This window comes from Symphodus melops (assembly GCF_947650265.1).
Source record: "Symphodus melops genome assembly, chromosome: 6".
NCBI lineage: Eukaryota > Metazoa > Chordata > Actinopteri > Labriformes > Labridae > Symphodus > Symphodus melops.
The window spans coordinates 26465965-26490099 of NC_136696.1; the positions used below are offsets into that span (position 1 = coordinate 26465965).

Consider the following 24135-nt stretch of genomic DNA (forward strand, 5'->3'; position numbering starts at 1 on the left):
ACAACATTTTGCAGAAAATTAAATAAATGTGAGATAATTTCACTCTTCTCTTTCAAATACACATCAAAACAAATGAAGAAACATTGCTGCACAATCTCATAACAGCAAATATTGGTTGTATGATTTTAGACAATAGGACACTTTTTCAGCATGCAGATGAGCTTGATAGCCAGGCGGCTGGAGAACGGATTTACACTCACCAGGTTACCAACGTTTTAACTTTTGTGTTTGTCATCAGAGAAGCTGAGGGCTGATTTATTGAGAATCAGGAGTTGACATGCTCCTTGATGATCACATGTACAGATGTACTGAGATGTTGAGTTGAAAATAAATATATATATATATATATATATATATATATATATATTTTAACCCATCTTCATCAGTTTTCATTGGCTGGTAAGTTTAGAAGCTGAAGTCGGCTTTATAGTGAATGTATGTTCTCTGACTCGCACATTTAGTGGGGGTGACACAAAGACAGGGTCGTAACAAAGCTCCACAGACATGAAGTCTTTGTACCTCTATACTGATTCTGCAGCCGCCACCGTCTGTGAATTCACATTGTGACAGGCCGTTGTGGAAGCACGCCGCCTAGAGAGAGAGAGAGAGAGAGAGAGAGAGAGCGTGTGAGTTAGACCGAGTTCTTACAGTCTGATGATCTTAGAGCAGACCGTGCTCTGCAGGCGGTTTCTGTTCTGGAGGTTGGTGGAGTAGAACCAGCAGGTTACGGAGAACGTAATGATGCTCTTGATGAAGCAGTAGTAAAAAGTCAGGAGGATGTTCTAGCAGGTATTTCCGTTGCTGACATTTCCTGAGAATCTCCTCTGAGTCGGAGGAGACTTTCAGCAGGCTGTCAAAGATGGTACCCAGGTATCTGTACTCCTCGGATCCTTCGACAGGCTTCCCGTGGATCATGGTGTTTCCTCTGCTTATTGGAGAAAGTCACCACCATGTCTTTGGTCTCGAGGCCGGAGCTGTTGTAAAGCCCTGAAACAGGAGTATTTGAGTAAAAAGAATTTGACACGACACGTCCATGCGTTCCTCAACTCACTTATGTTTTAAGTGGTGACAACATATGCACACATACAGGCGACCACAAACCAATACACGAATACAATCCTACAACAAAGGTTTAACGCTTCAACACGGTGCCACACACAACTGTGCATTTTAGACGCTCAACTGTTAGCTTAACTTGTTATCTTTCATTTTACTGAAAACTTCACAGAAAAAGATACTTTTCCAAGAGAAATAACTTCCGGTGGGAATATTCATCTCAATCTAAATCAGGATAAGACACACAAACCTGAAACAGGGGTATTTAAGTACAAAGAATTAGACACGACACGTCCATGCGTTCCTCAACTCACTTATGTATTAAGTGGTGAGGTGAAGCGTAGCGTCATGTGTCACTCGGTAACGGTTGCTCCCCCTGCTGGTGTCTTCCGACAACTACAATAACATTAGAATAAACTAATTATAGTTATAGAGAAAAAAACACCACAAAAATACTGCAACAATTTTTAACATCTCAAGTTATTTCTAACCATCACACTGTCACGTCCGTGGTGACGAGGGGGGATGAGACTCTCCAAATTGTTCCTGTGCAATACTCATTACTCTTCATTGAGTCAATGCACTCAGCTCCACTGGTGCTGTGATATCATTGGTCATTTCACTGCACAAACACTCTGATGATGTTTAGCTATGAGGTGCTCCAAGGGGGAAACTATTCAATTCTTTTCAGGGACATATGTCTTTAGTTCAGAAGTCACTTTTGGTTGCTTGCTTTGACTCGATGTGGGATGAGCCGACTGTTTGTGAAATCCTCCAAGTATCCAAATGAGTGCGCTCCTGTCGCCTGCTTCGAGTCTCCTTCTTTGGCGATATCGGTTTCACGATGACTCAGCTGATGATTCGAGGGAGCAAAGTCGCTTTAGTTTCTTGGATCTGATTGGGTTTTCCCCTTCTCCTCTGCCACGAGGCCTGCATCCCAGCCAATCGCCTTCTGTTTCAGTGGTGGGTGTGGACAGAGGTTAAATCATACACGACAACACCCTTCACTCCTGTTATTTTGAACACCACACTGGCTCGTAAGCGACTGATGTTGCAGATTTTTTTATTCCACGTCTTCCGTCATGTCTCCCTTTTTTTAAAAGCCGTTGCCCACGAAACAAAAAAAAAGAAGTTTTACGAGACTCGGCAGGATCAGTCGGAGTATTAAGTAGCAGTAAACACACTTGTGGCCCGCTGTGTGTGTAATGCTGCAGGGTGATGACAGACTGCTTTGTTGGAAACATGTGGCAGGTTGCTCAGGTTGATTATAGTTATAGACTCTACTTTTACCTAACCATGCTGTAAACCTGTCCCATATTATGTCAGCGTGACTCCCTATTAGCCATGTGGTGTTTGTGTGTGTGTGTGGTGTGTGTGTGTCCCTCTGTGCTGCCTCATTCATTATTAAGCAGCTCCTGATGTTCTGCTGCACCGGTGTCAGGTACCAGCTCGATCCCCTTCACAGAAACAGTCCCAGTCCCTTTTGGCCTTTTTCAGCTCCACTCTGGAAGGCGCTCTGTTAGCGCTGGATGTTTTGTCTTTTCCTCCGTTATTTATCCAGCTAACCGTCGATGGAGCTGAGAAGCTAAAAATGCATTTGGATATTTCTTTTGGCGTGACAGTGGGGCTATGTGAGGTCTCAGGAGGTATGTTGTTGCTATCATCTTTTTTTTCTTCTTTCCTCTTGAAAAAGAGAATTACGGCTACTTTTACAGCTGACTGTAAAGCACCCGGACGACACTGTTCACTTTAGCAGACTTTGTGGTGAAGCAGTGTGGTTATTTATGCAGCTGAATTTCATCTTTACGTGGAGGGGAAAAAGTGTCTCAGGGTTTTGAGGCGTGTGAGAAATGAGGAGCTGGTGAGGTTTCTGCTGCCTCGAAGTGTAACTGCCATCAGTCGTAACGCACTGTTCGCTTGTATTAGTGTGACAGTCAACAGGGGGGCTGATGTCAGACCAGGACTGGGGTTCCAGGTCTGTGTGTATGTGTGGGTGTGTGCAACTTGACCCCGTCTGATCTCATCTCCCTAAGCGCAGGTTGCCTGGAAACCCCCTTGAGGACACTTTCATATTATCATGCCAGAGGACAAAAATGTTTCCAGACACAAATAGATTGTGTTGTTTTTTTTTTCACCATACAAGGGAAGTTGCATACTTCGTCCAGCATGTTAAGGAAGGACTTGAAGTTTTCATCCAATCAGATTGGTGCATTCTGAGAAAGGAGTGTAATTATGGCCTCATACAGAAAACCCAAACAGGCCTTGTTTCTAGTTATATGTTTATAGAGTGTTTTCATGTACTCACAGATAAGAGTGGCTTTCTGTCATGTTTTCAGTCGAGGCTTTGTGGAACAAAATAGAAAGAAAATTCTAAAAAAAGAAGGAAATCTAAAGTCAAAGATGGGTGGTGCATGAACACAAAAAGTCAAAAGGACAAGACTCAGGTCTGATTGCACACTTACTTAAAAATGTCTTCACACACACTGAGCGCGCCCCAGTCGTGAGCAGCGGCACACACATCACAGGAGAACTACGAGATCACACGGGAATACAGAGAAACACGCGGCTTTTTCTCTCTGAGGATGATTTGTTGTTCGTTCGGTGCGTTTTGACGTCACGTTGAGAAACACGATGAAAAATATCCTTGCAAGTCCATATGTTGTGTTTAATTTTGAAAATCACCGGATGTGTATTTTCTTGTCTAACTTCCTGTCCGGGTCATGACGTTCAGTGTAGCTGGACGCTAACCTACAGCGGACTCCGTTGACTAACAGCGTATTTGTAACGCAGCAGAGCGTAGTGCTAGCTTTGTAAATGTAGTACACACTGACTACGTGTGAATATACAGAATTATATTTGGATTAATTTTGCAATACATAATTTCAGTAAACTTTATCACATCTCTGAGAGCTTCCTTAACAAAACTCTTTAAAACTCAGAAAAACACACATCAAGCTAGCCGAAGTGAGACGTTCCCTCTGGCACCGTGAGATCCGAGTCTCCGGCCAGCTTGTGTTGAATTGGAGCATTTTGAGTGACAGAAGTACATTGGAGCATAACTGCTGTTTGGGGATCATTTCAGTGTCAAGAAAAGACCATGTTCTTTGTAAGGACTGGAGACAGAAGCTGAACTCGGCGTCTTTCAAATGGATCCTTAAAGTTATAAAGATGATCTTCTCAGCTCAAACCGTTTTGTTTTCCATCAGATAATAATCAGAAGTGAAACGCTCCGGTCCGGTAAATTGACCCACTTAAGTGTCACTGGAAAGATGACTCTCGCTGACCACATTGTTAATAAACTTTATAAAGCACACAAGAGTCTCTCGCAGTGTTTTAATAATGGAGCTGCTTCACTTCAGTTTATTCGCCTCTGTATTTGGACTCTTCATGATTCTCTCTCCTGGTTTGCAGGTCGTTTGGAGGCCATGGTAGTGCAGTAAACATTGTGCGTTTGTAAGTCGTTGTGAATAAGAGGAAGTCTGTGCAGAGGAGGAATTAAAGTATGGTCCCTGAGTTGTCGTTGTCAGTGATGTTCTCCAGATCCTCCTCGGGGATCCTAAAGCGGGATATATAATCCCTCCAGCGAGCTCGGTGTCCACCTCCAGGTCTCATCCCAATCCGATGCCCAAACCACCTCAGCTGGCTCCTTTTGTAAAATGTAAATACAGCCCTTTACAACAATCCTTTCAGCGAACTGAGAAGTGCTTCACAACAAGTCGAAGAAAAAAAAAAGCCAATAAAAAAGTTGAATAAAAGTAATGAAACACAGCAAAGTAAAATAAGATTAAAGTGTCACCATGCTGCTGGGTATTAAAAGCCATATGAAATAAACAAGTTTCCATGAATAGGTTTTTGATGTGAAGAAGCAGCCTGTCAATCACCCTGCAGGGCCTCCCACCTGCAGCATGGGGTGGCATGAAGTAGAGCATCCTTTTATTTTTCTTTCTCCACTGATCACTACTTTTATAAAAAAAAGTCTTGCACAGTTGTGACATTCCTATGTATAGGATTTATTTAATGAACACAAACATTTTGAGTGGCATCATATAAACCTCATTTTTCAAACTATTTAAGCTTATTAAACAACGTATTAAACATTTACATCATGAGGACAGGCGTGTGGTTTAAAGTATCGAACACTCCAATGACCGCACTCATCTCGCTGAAGTTTAACAAATCCACCATCGCCAGGAGCGACCCGAGCCCATTTTTAACTTCTCGTGTTGAAGAAAATATTTTGTCGCTACAAAATCTTGCTCTCAAAAAAATCTATTTGGAGCACCATTATTGTAACAGGAGTGTTTGTACAGTCTTATGTTAGCAGGTTTACCCACAATCCATCACCCAGGTGTCCCCTCTCCAATTCTTTTAAAAGGTTTCTCTTTCCCAAACACTTTATTTTTTTTTTTTTACATCATAAAATGATGATGGTGGAAACAGGACAGGCGCTTCCTTCCCTGCATGTCCTCCTCCACATTTCTTCCTGACATCACTGAGTGTCACCGTCTAACCCGTGACGCTCCTGAAACCCCGACACCATCAGCCTGAGACGTGTCAAGATGCTGACACTGGTTTCTATCATTAGCCACACAGGATACAGCTGCTGCGGCGGGAAAAGGTGTTGTTCTGAATAACCGCCATTAACTATGATACTGAAGATTTTTTTATCTGCAGCTGTTTGTTTTGTGCGACTCTGCAAATGTAAAGAAAACCTGAGTGATTAGAGAAATCTGGAGTTATAATGGAGGCTGTCTGTGTTTATTTTGTCCAACCAGCAGAACAAACCTGTGCAAGCAGAGGTGAGGCTGAAAGAAGCTGCAGCCACTGGACTTATATTTCTTTTATTTCATAGATCATAACAAAAAAAACAACAACAACACTTCTTTTATGCTCAGGTTCTTAACGCTGCCTGATTTTAATTGTTTGACTTGTGCTACTGTTTTAATGGTTTTTATGCTACTTGTTGCACTTGAGATTTTCTTCTATATGTAAGGTGCGTTACAAATAAAATTTATTATTATTATTGTTATTATTATTATCTTTTTGAGCAGGGACAACAATTTCAGTTTTAAAATAGTTTGCAGCAGTTGTCATTCGTTTGCAGTGCAGATTATTCTGAAAAGTCTTTTGCAACTCCGATTTCTAAAGTTAAATTTGTTGACCTTGAATGGAGTTTCAAAGTATATATTTTATAACAAATAAATGTACATGTACTGTATGTGACGTGTTGTGCAGGTCATTTAAGGATTACAGTATCTCAACTAGTAATCTCATTCTAACAATTCAACAACTCTAATGCTTCATCTTACTCAGGGCACGTTTGTTTCTTTTATAGTTGATCTGAATCAAAGAATATTCATCAGCGTCTCAACAAATCGTGTCTGTGGAAAAGTCTAGAGCAGTACTTCTCAACTGGTCTATCCTCTGGACCCACCACCAACTCATTCATGAGAAATCACAACTTGATTTTTCAACCAATCACATTTGTTAAAATAAAAATTGTCCAGTTTGGACGTCAGATGTTACAAATCGTGACAGAACAAAGAAACAAAACAAAAACAAAAACGCTTCACAGACTTTTTGACACAACATTTTTTCCACGCACACATAAACAACCCAATGAAAATGGCTCCGTGACCCACATTTGGGTCCCGACCCCCCCAAGTTGAGAAACACAAAAACATAGTGTATTTTTGAAACTCATTTTGCAGATGCAGCAACGTAGAAGTGGAAAAACAACACAAGTCGTTTGAGACGTTTTGACTCGACGATCGACTGAGCGAATCAAGTGGCACGATTTCAAGCTGAGTATCCAGTGGAACAAAACGAACGGTGTGCCAAACAAGTTTTAATGTTATGGCTTCTAAAACTGTTATCCTGGCTGTTGTGCTGTAAAATGTAATTGTATGCAGGCTGTAAACATCTTCGTCCTGACATTTTACTTGGTCCTTGGTGTAAGTTTTATTTGCACCAGCGTTGAATAGAGTGATGATAGCCTCGGGAGTTTGGCTCGTGGCCATGAAGTTTGTTCATGAGGTCATTCATATTTCTGGACGTGCTTGGAAAGTGAGATAATCTTATTGTGAAAGGACTGGCTGTACTTACAATTGTAACGGACAATTCTCAGGTGTTGTCAGAGCTGTGTGTGAATTTGAAGGTTGGATGGTTTTAAAGGGAAGTTTAATGTGTTGGTCTAATGCAGTGGTGGTACAGTAAGTGATTGGATGCCTCCAAGAAGCAGGTTGGACAGATGTCGTTAAAGTATCAACTGGTTCATTTTGGATCAAAATCAGTATCTTCAAGTTATCACGATTATACAGATTTAACTCTGCTATCATACCGAACACTGTCAGCCTGGCAGAATATATCCTTAGCCTAAAATAAGCTGCCCCCATACCGGTGTTATCTGAGGAATGAAGACGCTCTTTAACTCACAGAGATAACAGACCAGAGAGCTGCTGTGTGTCCTGAGGATAACACTGTCGCTCCACTGTCTGTTTTTAAATTATACATCGAACAGCGTTTTCATATTTAGTGACAAAATCAATCAGTGTTTTACTACATGATGTTGGTTTACGATAAAATGTTGTTTTTTTTGCATTACTTTAGCTCACATTATATACGATAGTCAGTGACTGCAGGGCACTGTAACACTGGAGCAGAGTAGATCACTTGTCATTAAGATATTTCAAAATGGCCTATTTTTTGTTAAAATGTTGTTTTAACTGAATATAATGTCTTTTTAATGCTGTTATGGACAAACGTGCCGACGTAACATTAGCTGAAGGTTTGTGTCAACTTAATTACTGTCTATACAGATAGTGCTTCATGGACAAACTTACCTACGTAGCTCAGACTAGCATAAGTTTTTTATCAGAAAAGAGTATACATAACATTTTTTTTGAACAGTACAGTTTCATTCACATTTTCCATATCAGGTATCGCGGTTGAGGGAGCACATACATCGTTTGTGGAAAACATACATGAGCTGTTTCTGGGCTCCATCAATGTGGGCGTTAAACAGGTTTAACTTTACAATTGCAAATACATTAAATGTATGTTACGTCACTCAAATTACACATTTGTCTTTGTTACAGTTGACTAAAGACGTCAACAGAGAAACTTTTAAGTAGGTGGTTAAACACGTATTCATTAATGCACAAGGGGGGAAAAAAATGTGCGAGCTCTCAAAATGTCAAACAGTAGCGGTTCACACCAGGCATTATCTGCTTCCCCGTGGGGTCTTTCTGTCCAAGTACAAGGGCCCACTTTGAGCCAGCCCTCCGTGTGTGGGATGGGAATGTCGGGTCCATGTCTCGGCACAGCCTGCTTCCCGCTTGTTCCCACCCAACAACCCATACAGAGTGCCCATCCTGCTCTGCTTTCCTCTCCACATGACTGCTCTGCGGTGAGACTGGGACCGCCATCTCCTCCTGTGAACCCAGTCTCCCGTCTCAATGATAGGACGTGAGCAGCATGGCACCAGGGAGTCGCTGATGTCCACTGTATTTAAGGGCCAAAGTCCAGAGACATCTTCAGCAGATGCTGTATTTAGTCTGTGAGTTTAGAGGCGAGCGAGGCATTAATAAGTGACGGTTTTGATGTACGGCCAAAACATAAGGAATCTGTTAAACTAAAAGACTCTCTTAAAAAGAAGGATATTAAAGTTCCAGTTTGTCCTGAACTCTGTCACGTTGCTTTAAGCTGGTTGTGGCCTCATAAATTGGTGAGTGGCTTTGCTTGTTCTTCCTGATTTCCTCTGTTTGATTTCTTCTGTTTTCCTCCAGTATAAATTCATTGCTTTTGGCGCAGCGTTGAATGGAAGCCATGGTGGTGTGGTATTTTGTTTTTCTGCAGACCCGTTTTGTATTGTTTTTTTTTTTTTGTATGTATGTGTGTGTGTGTGGTTTTACTCAGAATCTGCACTGTGCTTCACCACATGATATTATAAAAAGGTCTGGAAAAGTATTTTTGAACAAAGATTTTACAGTTATAGAGAGCTCAGACAATGAGGTCAGCGTACTGTGAATACTTGGTGGTACATTAGCTTTCACGTAATGTTCTTTTGACTAATTAGACTGAAAGTAAGAGTAACAAAGAAGACAGATCCTTTGGGGATTAAATGGAGGATAACGCTGGCTCTTCACTCCAACATTTCAATCTCCCTCTGCAAACATGCAAAGTACTGCCATGCATGAGGAAGGCACGGCATACTGATTTCCCCTTACACACACACAACTTACCGAGTGCTTGTTATTTTACCCGGCATGTGACATGAGGCCTGAGACAGAGGTGTCCTTTGTTAAGCTTTACTTACAACTCACACGTTCTCCACGGCAACCGAGTGGGGAAGCCCTCAGGGCCGCTCAGGTTTCAGGCCAGACATGAAAAGAAACGTCCAGCCCAGCAAGAAAATTAGCCAGGAACTCGTCAAAGCTGACCATCTGTTTTGGGAAACTCGTGTGTCTGAAGCACTTGACCTGCACAAGTGTCGTGCTTGCAGCGCAATGGAAGAACAATCTGATTTAAAACCAGGACTGCCAGGAAAAGTTTGCATTTTTCAGAATAACTTTCTGGATTTAAATGTCAAGTCAATCATTGAACTAAAGGAGCATGATATTTTAGGGTATTAAAATGGCAAAAAAATCACAAAGGTTTGATTATTTCGACCCGATATTGTTTGGATTGTGGCCCCACTTTGACTTCACAAAACAACAAGGACTCAAGGCATCCAAAGAATGCAGTTAATGGTTAAATATTACCGTCTGAATCGTATCAGTTTTTTTCTCCTGTGTGTAAAACCATGTTAAGGCTTGTTCGTGCATTATATTGTGGACAGCAAAGGATAAACCTGCAGGAGGCGATTTGTGCACAAAGATAGGATTTTTCTCAATTCAAGATATTTACAGCCAGTTTTAAGAAGGCTCGGAGTAAATGCTGGATGTGATGAGAGACAGACCGAGATACTACAGGTGTGTTTGATTAAATCCCAGAGTCTGTAAAGGAAACATTCCTGGAAACAGCACTCAACCTGCTGTAAACTTTGACATGTTGGTTGAAAAAAACCAAAAAAAACCCTTTCCTATCCTCCTTCATGCATCGTTTAAAGAGATCACTTTCAGCGCGATGGCCCTTAACTCGGCACTTAGTGACCCACTCTAAGTGCTCAGGACTGAATTGCTTGATTGGACAACTCATCTCCATTTGTATGGTAATCTCCAGAAGAGTGTCGAGGCACATGTAATGGAATCTGCTGGATCTGTGTCTCGTTGGTGATGACCCTTTGTTCAATTATAGCACCAAATCATTAATCAACCCCTGTACTGTAATAATCCAGCAGGGTTATTCTATCAGCCCTGCTTCTATTCTGACTGAACTGACTGTAAATGTGTCTTTTTCCAACCAAAAAAAACAAGAGTGCTCCGGCCAGCTCCGCAGACTCCTGTGATCCTGGCACAGCATTGGGATCATTTTTGATTCGCTGCAATGCTTTCTCTGAAAATGGCCTTTAAGGAGCCATGCCAAGACTGCAGTTAAAAGACCCCACTACCCCGCACCCCTCCGTCTCTTCCTCCTTCCTTTTGCATTTTCCTTTTCCTCATTTCTTCTGCTTCTTTACAAGTCAGCCTCCTCACCAAGTCATCCGCCTATACGTTAATCAGTCCCTCACTTCCCCCTTCGAATAATCGTTTTTTTCCTCATCCAGCACACGTAGCTCCAGTGTTGCTAATAACAACGTGAGCCGGTGAATTTCTGAGAACTGAAAGCAGACAGTCAAACAGACTCAGTGAATCCATAACGTGCTCTTCATCTCCAAACTCTGCAGAACGGACCAGTTGTTTTGTCAGTGTTGTCGAACACTGCGGCACTAAAAGACAAAAAAAACAACAGCTAGGCCATCAGACGAGTGACGTTTCATGTGCATCACACCTCCCGCGATTCTCCCATTTTCTTTATTGTGAGTTCTCCTGTTTACGTCGATCGATCCCGTAACACTCTGGCAGCGTTTAATAAAAAGCAGGTCGCCACAGCAGCAGTGACTCGGGGAGGTTGTGTGTGTTTGTCTGTGTGAGACGGAGACAGTCTCACTTTGTAACTACCTGCTAATTATACTGCACAGTAAACACAAAACGTGTAACCACACCACTGCAGGATATCATTAACTAAAAGGATTAAAGCGCGCTCGGGGCAGGAGGGCGTCCGTGGCTTCTCCCGGTTGAAAATGGACTAATCTAAATGGGATACATCAATAAAACGGTGGAATAAAGTTGCGGGCACTTAAGAGCGTCAGGCTCAAAGTAAGGCGGAGAGTCACTGGCTGGCAGTCATCCAATGAATTAGAAGATAAGAAATATTATTCTACTGGCACACCAGCCGCTCGCAGCTATTTAAAACAGTGAGGTTTATTGATAATTGAATTACTTGGAGGAAAAAAAAAAGACAAGAATAGAACGCTTGGAGGCGGATCAATAAGGTGATATTATGGTGGATAACGCTGCAGAGGCAAGCAAGCAACACAGCCAGGAGAACCTGTGTGTGTGTGTGTGTGAGCATGCTGTATGCGCTGTGTTTGATACTCATCTGTAATCATAATAATGTTGAATGTGAAGAATTGGTAGAATAAAATACGTAAAAGCTAATAAGATGTGAATGATTGAGGTTGAGTGTAAATATCTTGAGGAATCAAACGTGCAGCGTAAACAGGAAAAACACAATCATGGGAGTGAATCCTCAGTGAGGTCAGAACGTGTCCATCACACAACTTTAGATCCATTAAAGTGCCATGAAAATAACTTTTGGAATTTAGTACAATCTCAGCCTTTCACACCGGCGCTTGTACGCCGCTCACTTCTTAGATTAATAAAGTGAAAGTGTGTTTTATACTCCACATTTTATGGTAAAATAAGCTAAAAATGCATTCTGATCGATCGCTATCGACAGACTTCCAAAGCCCCCTGCAGCAACCAATGGGTGACGTCGCTCAGCTCTGTTGTGACTTTTATTTTCCGTCTTGCCGTCTCGACTGTTTACGTTGTGTACGTCTTGTGTTTCAGGTGCTGAGCCGAAGTAAAAAATGGCCTCGGACAGAATGGCGACTCCTCAGAGCAGCTCCAGACAGAGCAGCTTGCTCTCTTCATCCCCCATGAGGTACGTATAGCTGCATCATCGCTCATTCTCACCTATAAACAACAAACAAACATGTTTAGATTGGTTTTAACGTCGTCGTCTCGATGTTCTGGATAAAAGTTGTCAGTAACATAAATACTTGAGTCAAGAGCAGGCACTTAAAAAACTGAAATAACAAAGTGTTTGTTTTCCCTTGTTGAACATCTGCACACACAACAAACAGATAGAAATAACCCCACTCTGACCACATGGAGCGCACTGTGGCCTCTGTGTGAGTCTGATAATGAGCTGTGATGGTGTCGGTGGTGTGGCAGGCGCTGGTATCTGTTCAGCTCGTAGATTAAGGTTACCGGGTCTCGCTGTGTCATTAGACGGCCTCTGTGGTCTGTGAAGAGATGTGATCATGTTTCGTGACAGATTGTGGGCTGACGCGTGTGCATTATCACCACACGTTTTAGGAATGACTAACCAGGAACATTTCCGTACCTGCACAGCAGAATTGTCTCTGTTCTAACTGAAGCTGCTTAAATGATCTTGTTTCAGTTCTTTTCTTCAGGGTCGAAGTTTTCTTCGTCACGATCAGACGTCCTCGAACAGACTCTGTTCAGACAGAGAGATGTGGGTAACAACAAACATCTGGACAAGTGAAAAGAAGATATGATGTGTGTTTCATTAAGGGCCTGGGTCTGCATCCAAGCACACTAGACTCCAAAGTCCAGTTCACTTAAAAGTACAATACCCAGGTACCATGCCCGGGCTTGAAGAGCTGGTCTCGGGCTCGATTCAAACCTTGACCCCGCACTATGTGAACGCAACCACGCTCATAGAAGGATGTGGACCGCTGACATCAGTACGGGCCCATTTTGTCCTCTGAGCTGCACGGTACATGTGGAAGTAGGAAGACGCTTGTTGTTGTTGTTGTTGTTGTTGTTGGCAGCGTCTCAGAGATCTTCTTGGCTGATTTGTAAACCTGCATCCTATCATATGCAGGTGTACTCAGGTAAAGGATGTTACTAATGTGGACGCAGACTAGTGCTCGGGCACGGTACGAAACAATCCTGCATAATATAAAAAAACCCTCAGAATCAAGATTTTATCTATCAGACGATTGTGAGTCCAACATTTGTGTTTGGCTCTGTTTGACCTTCTTAAAATCTCAGAATCCCTCCAATGTTTGGTGTTAAAATACAAACCTGCTTGTTGGGTTTTCACAGCTGATTTTGGCTGGACTGTGTAGTTTGAAAAAGTTGATAACAGAAAGACACTCAACTCTTGGTTTGCTTGTTTTATGCGAGTTTTTATGGACTGACATCAAAGAAGCTGCTGATGGAAATGACACCTTCTCCTCCGTCATACCTGTCCTGAGGTAATATTTATTTTATTTTGTTTGTTCATCATCTTTAGACCAATAAATCTCTCTCAGTCAGGATCTTAAATCAACAAAGATTCAGCCGATAGAAAGATAAGTAAAGGTCAAAACCTTAGTGACAATGCAAATACACATCCACACACACACACACACACACACACACACACACACACACACCACCCCCTCATCCCTCACACACACACGATCTGAAAACATCTGTCCTGATTTTCATTGCATGTCGGCACGCAGACGTCAGCGGCTGAAACCAAATAATTCAGAAAAATCTGTCAGACAGATGCAAGCTGCAGAACATTAAAGTAAACAGTCTGAAGCAGAAACAGAGAAAAGCTGTTTCAGTTCTGTCTCTGCAAAGTTGACGGAGAGCACAAACCTGCCAGCTGACCGAAACATGAACATCGAACCATCAGCAGCTCATTCATTACACAAGCAGTAAGTTCAGTGTATTTTCACTTCAGGTGACCACCTCCTTCTTTTCTCGTCTCATAACGCCGAGCCAAAAAACACCCGTCCAAAGTCCAGCGTGTGTTTTCAGACCTCCATGGATATCAATGTGTAAATAAACCAAACCACTGAAGTCTTTCTGTGCAGATCTGAAAGACAAACGGCTACCAGCGCGGTGATGAATGTGCTTGTTGTGAAGTACAAAGTGTCAGGCGCTGATGTTTGGTCTTTTAATGGGTGGAGGCCTCTTCATCAGCTGCTTTACTGGAGTCTATTTCAGTCATCGATAATACATTTGAATTTATATCTTCTGACAGTTGTGTGTTTACGAAAGCTTACACAACGCAGCTGAAGACGTGTAATGAACGCCCTTTGGATACCAAATCAGTACAGCTGTCACGCAACACTCACACATGCAAACACAATTTCTTTGTCTGTCTGCCCCTCACACACACACACACACACACACACACACACACACACACACACACAGATCATATTTGTTCAGCACATGGCTCAGTAACAGTCAGTAAATCGACTGATGAAAGGAGCCAAATGACTGAATTGTATTACAATAAATTGCAAACACAGATGGATCGCACACACACACACACACACACACACACGCACACGCACACAGACGCTTTTAGATGACAAACATCCACACAACAGAACCAGCGCTCTGCACGGATCGGTTTATCTGGACAATCGAGGCCTCAGGTTACAGTCTGAAAGAGGCTGGGTCATTACTGAGCTGGTTATCCAAGTTTCTGTTCGTCATGTGTTGGTGTGTTTACACTTATATAACACGTCATGTGTTGGTGTGTTTACACTGACATATATGTATAAATATTACTTTATTGATCCTCAAGGGGGAAATTTAGGCATTGCAGCAGCAATACAGAAATCAAAGAGTCAAAGGCCGAATAGAATAGGTAACATAAATACAAGTGGTAGAAGATACAGAAGAATATACGTCATGGGGTGAACTCAACAGGACAATGAAGGTTGGCAGGTTAAAGTGACCAGTGATGATTTAAAGTGAGACAGTCACAGAGAGGATCCAGAGTACTGACCCGTCAGTCCAGGAAGTAATTACATCAGAGTCACAACAATCAAAAACAAATACAACAAATCTCGTTGAATTCTGACCAGCTGAAAACTTATTTTCCCAAAATAAATCTTAAAAAAAAACAGCAATCCAGTTAAATTGTGAAGCACATAACAGTCTCAACCACAAACAATGTTTATTAAAAACTTTCCATGTTGCACTTACCACTGTCCTATCCACAAACTCAACCATTCTGTGTCATAATAATCCCTCTAAAAAGGACGGACACCCTCGAGTGTCAGGTTGATGTCTTGCACAAACTGTGGTGGGTGTATTTTTGTCTCTGGATGATAACAGGCGTGTGAGTCAAACAGAGAACAAACGACGGAGAATTAAGTCCGCTTCAGTCAGACTGAGGAGACAGAGCGAATAAAAAAAAAAAAACAGTGTGTTCTGGTTTAGGTGATTCTGCTCTTGGCTAAACATTAGAGGCCGTCTGAAACATCTGGAAGTCAGATGTCTGCCTCTGCTGCCAGGATTCAGCTGTATACCAGTCAGAGGCCACGTTATCCCCTTACCAGGCGCTACTGCGGGAGGAGCACAGACTCGACCTTCGCCCGCAAAATCAAGGCGTGACCTACACATCCATAAGTACCATTAGGCATATGCTTTTACCATGTGCTGAGCTCATCCGTCACCTCTTTACACACAGTGAGGCAGCGATTTGTTCCTCCCCAGTGCAGCTGGAGCCTCGTTTCGGTCGGAGAGTTCTGCTTGCCGATATTCTGGTTTCCAGCCTGTAAGAATTCTTCAACATCCTATTTGGTGTCTTTGAATATCTGCCTCCATATTTATTACTTTGTGGGACAACAGTGTCCTTGTTTCCTCCTTCATTGGGAGCCAAAGCCATAATGGTCTGCTCCTCAAAATCTTGCAGTTCACTCTGCCCACATTTCCATTCACTGTGCAGCTCTGGACTGCGGTTCTTTTGTGGTATTTGCCTTAAAAATTTCCATTTGTTCATAAGTGACATCAGGCGTCAGACTGTGATATCCATGAAAAGCAGACGTTGGGCAACAGTGGAGGCCTTCATCCTGCTTACTTTTATAACAGAAGTCTGTGATGGGAATTAAACTGAGCAGAGTCAGATCCAGAAAAAATTACGGATGAGCTTACACATGTTGCGGTGTTTCTATTCCAAAAAAAAAAAAAAAAAAAAATCAGGATGATACTCCATGAAGTCTGTGACCGATTGAGAATTGGACAGACGACGTGTGAAAACATTTAGTCAGGGCTTGAATCCAAAACTCCTCCAAGTACCGATTCACAGAGTCTGCAGTGTCTAATATGAACAGAAAGTTTGTTTTGTGGACACATATTCTGATTATTTGGGGATTTTTTTCTCTCTCTACTTTATTACAGAGAATAAACATTTTCCATTTTCTTATTGTGGAAAGTTTGATGCAAGTTTCATAACGGACATCATTTAAAGTAAAACAAGTCAAACTTGGTTTCTTGGATGGGTTAACACATGACTCAACCAAGGAGACAAAAAGTCAACATTGATTCATTTATTCACCGTAAAATCGGGGTGTAGAACACACAGTCTGTTTTGAGGGAAGAGATGATTTGATCTGCCTACCTGATGACCATCCTGCATACAGCAGTTCTTGTGCAGGCATTTCTACTCTCATCTGTTTTCATCATGTAGAGTTTGCAATCCTGCAAGCTAGCCGTACGGTGGTTGAGCTAAGAGCTAGAGCCTTTTTTCAAAGTCATCCCCCGTACAGTTTGTGTCCATGAGAACAATAACTAACTTTATTTAGTGTTTTGTTCCAGGCCGTGAACATGTTCATTAGGCTGTAAAAACAGCATGTACAGGTGTGGCGTATTTGGGACTAGCACTCTGCTCCTTCAGCTAGCCTCTCGGCGAGTTAAAACTTTAAAACACATCACCCTCTCCTTACGCTTGTAAACTAGCAGTTCAAAGTGTGTCAGAATTATCACATTAAGATCTATAACCAATACTTTATTTTAAGACGTGTAATTTCACACATGCTCTTCAGACCAGACTGACTGAGCTCCACAGAGATTCATCTTAATTGAAAACATCGGTAGGAAACCGTAATTCCAACGGTTGACCGAGGAGAAGCCAACATGACTCAACCTGTGCTCATGATCTATTACGTGTTTTACTTAAAGTCTATTAATGTTCAGCCATCCCTGGAGAACAAAATAGTTCCTGCTGTTTCGTAAGCGGTCGACGTGAGTGACGACAGGTGCTCCATGAATGTTTCAGAGCTAACTAGCTAACGTGAAACACCACACACACACAGCTGGCAGAGAAGTGACCGTCCCTCTTGCTTTAAAGCACATCTTTTATTGTCGTTTATTTCCCTTATCTTCATGATGCGATTAGCTAACAACCCACTGACAGCACACGCTACGAGATTAATGCTCACAGTGTTTTCATGCGGATGTTGTTGCTGTTTTTAGCCTCAAACAAACTGACTCACACCCGGGGATGGAATTCTGTCAGAGTTCGTATTTGTGTGCGTTTCCTTCGGGAGGGGGGAGGGGGGGGTTTCCTTTGGTGTGAAAAGTCTTTCAGCAGATAATTGAATCTTTAAAGCAGCCGGTTGTGAAATAGTTTTGGGTTTTGAATTGAACAAGGGTATCTGTTTGGTTCTTGTGAGGGTCGTTTTAAGCCTGAGATTGCATTTAAAAAGTCTTATGCTGTGGCCCGACTGATGTTAGAGTTTTTGGGCTGATAACGATATTAAGGAGAGAGAAAAACGATACAGATTGATCGGCCGATATCACTCGTAGAACTATGAAATCTGTAGAGATTAATGCATTTGAATGTACATAATTTATTGCATCGATTCCTCAAACGCAGTTAACATATATACAATACATGGAAGACAAGATTGATACTGAACTGGAAATGTAATCACCTTTGATAACTGAATATCAGTGAGTCACTGCATTTACCAGAAAGCCAGAAACAAATGTTTTTTTGTGAATCATGTTGGCTGGAACTTGCAATTTGGATTTGCAAAGCCAAATATTGTATTAGTTAGACAGTTTCATTATCTAAACCCAGCTGATGGAAAATGTGTAGGTGTTCGTTTAAACCATAGTCTATGTTGTCCTAACCCTGAACTGGTCTTTATTCCCCCTTAAGGCCAGGAGCACACTGATTTCTGAGCCATATAACTGATTTTAGAGATCATTACATCTAAACGCTTAAATATAGCCCTCAACCGAAGCTAATCTTAACCGTAAAAAAACAACTTATCCCACACAGACAGACTGACTCTGCAGTCACCAACCTCTCAGTTTGATGAATGTGGGTTTGAATCAGAGGGGCGATTACGGAGCAGAGACCTCTCAGTGACTCATCCAGCAGAACAACTCCATGTCTCATAAAAACTTACAACAAAAAAGTGAGTCATCTAAAGTGCTCAAGTTAGCATTTTGTCCTGAAGTCGAACAGGAAGAGTGACTCAAACTCAGCAGCATGATCCCTTACATAAATCAGTGCAACATTCAGGACATGATTTCTGCATGTTTTATCACAAAACGTGTGTCATAAGCAAAGTTGCATCGCTTTTTAAAGCTGCTGACGTTACATTTTTTTGGGGGGTTTGTCAACAAATCCTGTGAAAAGATAAAAACCCAACAGTGTGTTCGCTTCATCTCGCTACACTTTCTGTCTTCCCTCTCATGTCTGCGAAACCCAAAAACTCTCACACAACAAAGTTTTATTTTATTGACATCTGTGTCGAATCAAAATCTCAGGAACAGACTTGCAGCCTTTTACATGATTTACACGTCAGCGCAGGCTAGTATTACAGTGAAGATAAATAATATTTAAATCTACTTTAAATGAATCTTTTACTTACAACCATAAGATATAAACACTTGTACATAAATCAGCTTGATAATTACTAACTATAACAGCCGGATATGTGTTTTATGTTTTTTTAATTTGATGTTTGTTTTAACTTTAGTTTGACCCATGTCTCATCTGGTAACATGGAGAGCCTAAATTACAGCTAGTCAGCAGGGGGAGCTCTAAACTTTAGGCTTCACTCGTACACCTCTGTTTCTCCGTCCATCGTAATAAAGGGGCCTTACGTAAAGCTCCCAGGGAGAACTTTTAGTTTCATGTTGATTTTGTCGCCCTCTGTGGACAAAGTGGGACATTGCATTTCTTTGCTGACTTCGTCTCGGACATGCGTGCGTTTTTCATGAAAAATCCGTCTTAAGTGTAGATGTCTGCCGACCACTCATCATGAACCTTTGGTGATGCTTTTTTTTTTTTTTTTTTTAATGGAGGCGGTTTCTGCAGCATATCTGACTCCCACTGAGATCATTGTTGACAGACGTATAAAAAAAACCTTCTTCTCGGTTTTACTTTAATATTTAGTTTTTTTCATGCAGCTCCTCACAGGAGCTTAAACACACTTTCACACCACAATCATGCTGAAATCTTTGTAACACTTTTGTAAAAGTATTTCTTCTTCAAAGCAGCTTCTGTTGCTGCTGTTGTTCGCGCTCCTGTCAGCCGCACGCCGTTAGAAGGCGTGATGCTTCATCTCCTCATGGATCCTGTCTGCGATAATAGAGCCGCTGTCGTCTGACCCTCTCTTGGCCCTGCATGTAAATATTTGTCATTCCCTGCGAGCTGAAGAGCTCCGCTTCCCCTCCTTTGGAAAACAAACCTATTATTATCATCTTTTCCCCCCACTGTGCGGTGAAAGGGAAGGCTTCGTGGAGCGATGGGCGTGTAAATCAAAACCAGTTCGTCCTCGTACACGATGTTGTTATATAACTGTGGAAAATGGTCTGAAATACGACTGCACCTTTTCAGATCAAATTGGTTGTTTGTTTTGTACATTTTCTGACTCAGAGTGTCTAAAAAAAAAATAAAAAAAACATGATGGCTGCTTAACATCACGGACATCTCATTTCTGGACACTTCCTGCGAGAGCTAATTGGGTGAAATGTGTCAGAAAATGATGCCAATTAAAAATGGAGAGCTCTATTCACATCCTCTTCATCCGTGACAGAGATCGAGCTCTTTGTGGCTCGTTTGACTTAATCTGAGTCACCGTGTTATTCACAACTGTGTGATTAATCCCTAACTAAGCACCCTTCTACTGGCTGTTTTTAAATCACATTTTATTTTCTCAGGACATCTGAACTACTTTTATCTTTGGGATTTAAACTCAATCTCGTATTTTTTTCAAATCGTAAGAAGTCACATTGATCAGTAAGAAGTTATTTAGGCCACTTAGCAGAACATGCAAAGCTAATGATCAAAGCTTCATAATGTGCTGTTCATTTTAAAACTCCTCATTTACGGCGCGTTAGATCGTCACGCTTTCCCAAATTTAAGGGAGATTTATTTGCTGGAGCAGGTTTTGAACAGTAAGCGTCCTCGCTCTGCTACCTACAGATTTGAAAACGTCTGAATTTGTATTCCACCTCGTCGTCTGACAGATGATTGACTGAGCGTACAATTCATTTTCATATTTCTATACAGTGTGTGTGTGTGTGTGTGTGTGTGTGTGTGTGTGTGTATGCCTGAGTGAGTGTGTGCACTTCAAAAGTTTCTGTTTCGCAAAAAAAGGTGTGTTTTAACAAAACACTTTGAGCTAGTTAAAACTTTTTGATCATAACAAACATCATGATCATCATCAGTAGCATCCTGCTGTCGGGCTGTCCCATGAGTCTCAAGGAGGAGACAGAAACACTGAAGAGGTTGAAGCGATGTAAGAAGAGCGGCGGGCGAAGTTTCAGGTCTTTAATTTGACACCGCTCTTCTTTGAATTTTAAAGACACTTGGATATGATAAAAGTGTTTAAAACAGTACAGACTTGAGGCGCTGGTGGCTCAGTGGTTAGTGCATGCATGGAGGCTATAGCTCGTAACGTGGGCAGCCCAGGTTCGACTCCAGCCTGTGGATCCTTTCCCGCATGTAAATCCCCACTCTCTCTCTCTGGTTTCAGTCTCCATCCACTCTCCTGTCTCTCTAATAAAGGCACAAAAATAAATAAAAAACAAAGTACAGACTGTGCTGAAGAACACTTTCAAGCATGTGACGTAAATGTGTTTTTCTTGGTTTCAAGTTCTTACATCCAGTGAACCTCACGTTCGCACTGAATTTTTCGAGCTGTATTTCTCCCTCTTTGTGTTTTTCTTCGTTGTGATAATAATTGCGTGGGGAGCAGATTACAGTCATTATTTGTCGGCCTGCCTCTTTGTCATAATTTAATGAGACCTTTGTGTGACCTTAACGAGAGCTCCACACATCCTCCTCAGTAAACAGCTCTCCTCCTCGTGGTTTGATGGTCGATCGGAGTCGGGGTTTTCTAATGATCTCTAACCAGCTCTGAAACCAAACGCCTTCTTTCAAGATGTTTACGTGATGCTTGTCAATTTTAAATCTTTGATTGGAAGGTACACATGACCTTAAAGCCTCCCTGAAATGAACCAAAGCAGAATTCAATCCCTTTGCAATATCCCAGCGTCTCCAGTGAGCTGCCATCTTCCACAAACAATGCAAGAAAATCGCTCAGTGCAGCATGCTGTTAAAGTGATCCTCCATTCTGCAGGAAAACAACAGGACAAGTGGCAAATTATAAATATTAACTTTATGTAAACAACATTGATTTAAAGGGATACTTCACCTATTTACATGAAGCTGTGTATCATTAGAAACATGGTAGTAGTGTTGAATGGTCATGAATCCAACCCTCATTTTGCCCTGAGACGAGAAAAATGTGTTTTTCTTTTCCTGGAAGTTTTCTTCATGTGATGCAATATGACGCTTTTTGCATCACATGAAGAAAACTTTCAAGCAAAGAAAAACATATTTTTCTCGTCTCAGGGCAAAATGAGGGCTGGATTCATGACCATTCAACACTACTACCATGTTTCTAATGATACACAGCTTCATGCAAATGGGTGAAGTATCCCTTTAAGGAACAATGTTGGTGGATATTTTGCATTAAATGTGAGATTTCGAGAGAGGAGTGTTGTAGCTGTTGTGGGACTTTAAATACTGTACAGCCAGATTGAATAAACATTAAATTCACTTCTTTCTTTCTATCTTTGGGTTTCTTTCTCCGACAGTACCCGCATGCAGTCCCTCCAGGTGGACTCAGTCCAGCGCTGGATGGAGGATCTTCGCCACATGACGGAGGTGGAGTGTATGTGCGTACTCCAGGCCAAACCCATCGGGGTGGAGGAGGACGCCCAGCAGGGAGAGCTGATCGTGGCGTCCGGGGTCGGTGCAGGCGACCACGTGGCGAGGAACAACCTGCAGACACTCCTACGGCGAGCGCTCGTGGTCAGCACGGAGCTGGGGAAGATGTTCCAGCGGCTGGAGAAAGGTCGCTGGCAGAGGGTTCACAGCACGGCCGTGAGGGCCAACTGTCATGTGCGCTCACTGGTGCACGAGTACGGCGCCGCGCGGAGTACGCCACCTGAGATGCAGAAGGTGAAACGTGAAAACAGTCTGACGTCCTTTACAAAGTCTTAAAGTATCAATACTTGAATTATAATAAAGGAAAATCTGCTTTTTGAATATTTATTTATTTTTTTGAATATTTATTTATTTGCTAAACTTGTAGTGTTAAAATGAACAAACCCTTTGTTTTTGTTTTTTCCAACTTTTTTTATTGAGTTTTGAAACATACAAAGATAAATGAACAGGTTTTACAGTCAGATTAAAGTAGTTTAAGGTTAAAGAAAACAAACAAACAAAAACCTGAACTTGGCTGTTCAACCAGTTTCAAAAGGAAATAAAAAAAATAAAAAATGTATTTGAGGTCGATAAAGCTAATTCTCACACACACACACACACACACACATGAATCATCCAGCTGTCCCTTAACATATCTGAAGAAAAAGCCCCATGTTTTATCAAATCTTCTTGTTGAACCTTCTGTCAAACATATTATCATCATCTCCATTTTATTAAATACAGAACATCTTAAAGACGAGCACAGTGAGCGAGAGCAGAGCAGCAAAAGTGTCACAACATCCGGAGTGAACTGTTTCACCTTCGGAGACTTTTTAGGGCTCAAATCGAAGTCTCCTTCCATCGATGCTCATGGATTACTGATGTCCTTTCAAAGAGCAGTAGAATGAACTTTTATAGATATACAGTATATGTGTCTCTGACATCCTATTGATTTTAATCACAGATGTATTTCTTCTTCTTCTGGTTTCATTTCAGTACGAGAAATCCTTGCTGGAAAAATGTATGGAGCTGACCAACATCACAGAGAGGTGAAACTCCGATCATGATAAAACACAGACATAATAAATAAGACGATGAAGTGGGTTTAATGTTGAATCTTTTACTTCCAGGTGCCTTCACACTGATGATGAGTACTTCCTGAAGTCCATGAGAGAGGCCATCCACGAGATCCTGACCGACGTCAGCGATTCTTTTAGCAACATGATCGACATGGCTTTAGCCAATGAGATCCGGGTACGTGACCGAATCAGAGCCGACAGCACTCCGAACGTAGCCCACATAATTCTTCTGCAGTTTGTGATTTTAAATGTCCAGCAGCAGAAACTCTCACTTTTCTCCGTACGACTTCTTCCTTTAGTGTTGATAACAGTCACTCTGTGAGTTACAGACGCCCCCTTTTGGTATAAAATGGTACAACATGGAATCGTAAACTGCTTGCTTGTTTGACGGCAATGAATCGATTAATGATTAATCATTAACATCCTAGAAGACAAAGAGGAGAAAATCCACTGATTTATCGTTTTTGTGAGATTGTTATTGAAGCAGCATGTGTTGCACATTTCTGAGTTTGGCACAAGGACAACAAATCTTGAATCCCTTATTAGAGAGACAGGATAGAGGAGAGAGTCAAACACCAGGGAGAGAGAGAGAGAGAGAGAGAGAGAGAGTTGGAAACAACCTGCTTTAAAGGAGCCAGCGCTCAGATTTGAACCCGGGCGGCCTGCTTTTGGAGATTCGGGGGGTGTGAGCTAACCACTGGGCCTCTGGTACCCTGACACTTTCAGCCTTCAT

At 41.8% G+C, this 24135-nt stretch overlaps 2 protein-coding genes across 4 annotated transcripts in view; one reads left to right on the forward strand and one right to left on the reverse strand.

Annotated features, from left to right (window-relative positions):
• akip1 (A kinase (PRKA) interacting protein 1) overlaps positions 1–24135 on the reverse strand; it is a 150787-nt gene that overhangs the window by 92857 nt on the left and 33795 nt on the right. The window contains exon 1 of one of the 2 annotated variants that reach the window (XM_079345499.1): positions 5518–5528. The exons of the other annotated variant lie outside the window; for it this stretch is intronic. The gene's annotated coding sequence lies outside the window, so the exon portion shown is untranslated. Of the gene's footprint in view, positions 1–5517; positions 5529–24135 lie in introns of those variants that run through there. 2 annotated transcript variants of the gene reach the window in all.
• Positions 1–24135, forward strand: part of insc (INSC spindle orientation adaptor protein) — a 49571-nt gene that overhangs the window by 9308 nt on the left and 16128 nt on the right. For both annotated transcript variants that reach the window (XM_079345491.1, XM_079345492.1), the window contains 4 exons: positions 12111–12204; positions 22212–22578; positions 23320–23372; positions 23454–23577. In XM_079345491.1, the coding sequence (XP_079201617.1) occupies positions 12131–12204; positions 22212–22578; positions 23320–23372; positions 23454–23577 (618 nt within the window). In that variant the 5' untranslated portion in view covers positions 12111–12130. The remainder of the gene's footprint in view (positions 1–12110; positions 12205–22211; positions 22579–23319; positions 23373–23453; positions 23578–24135) is intronic.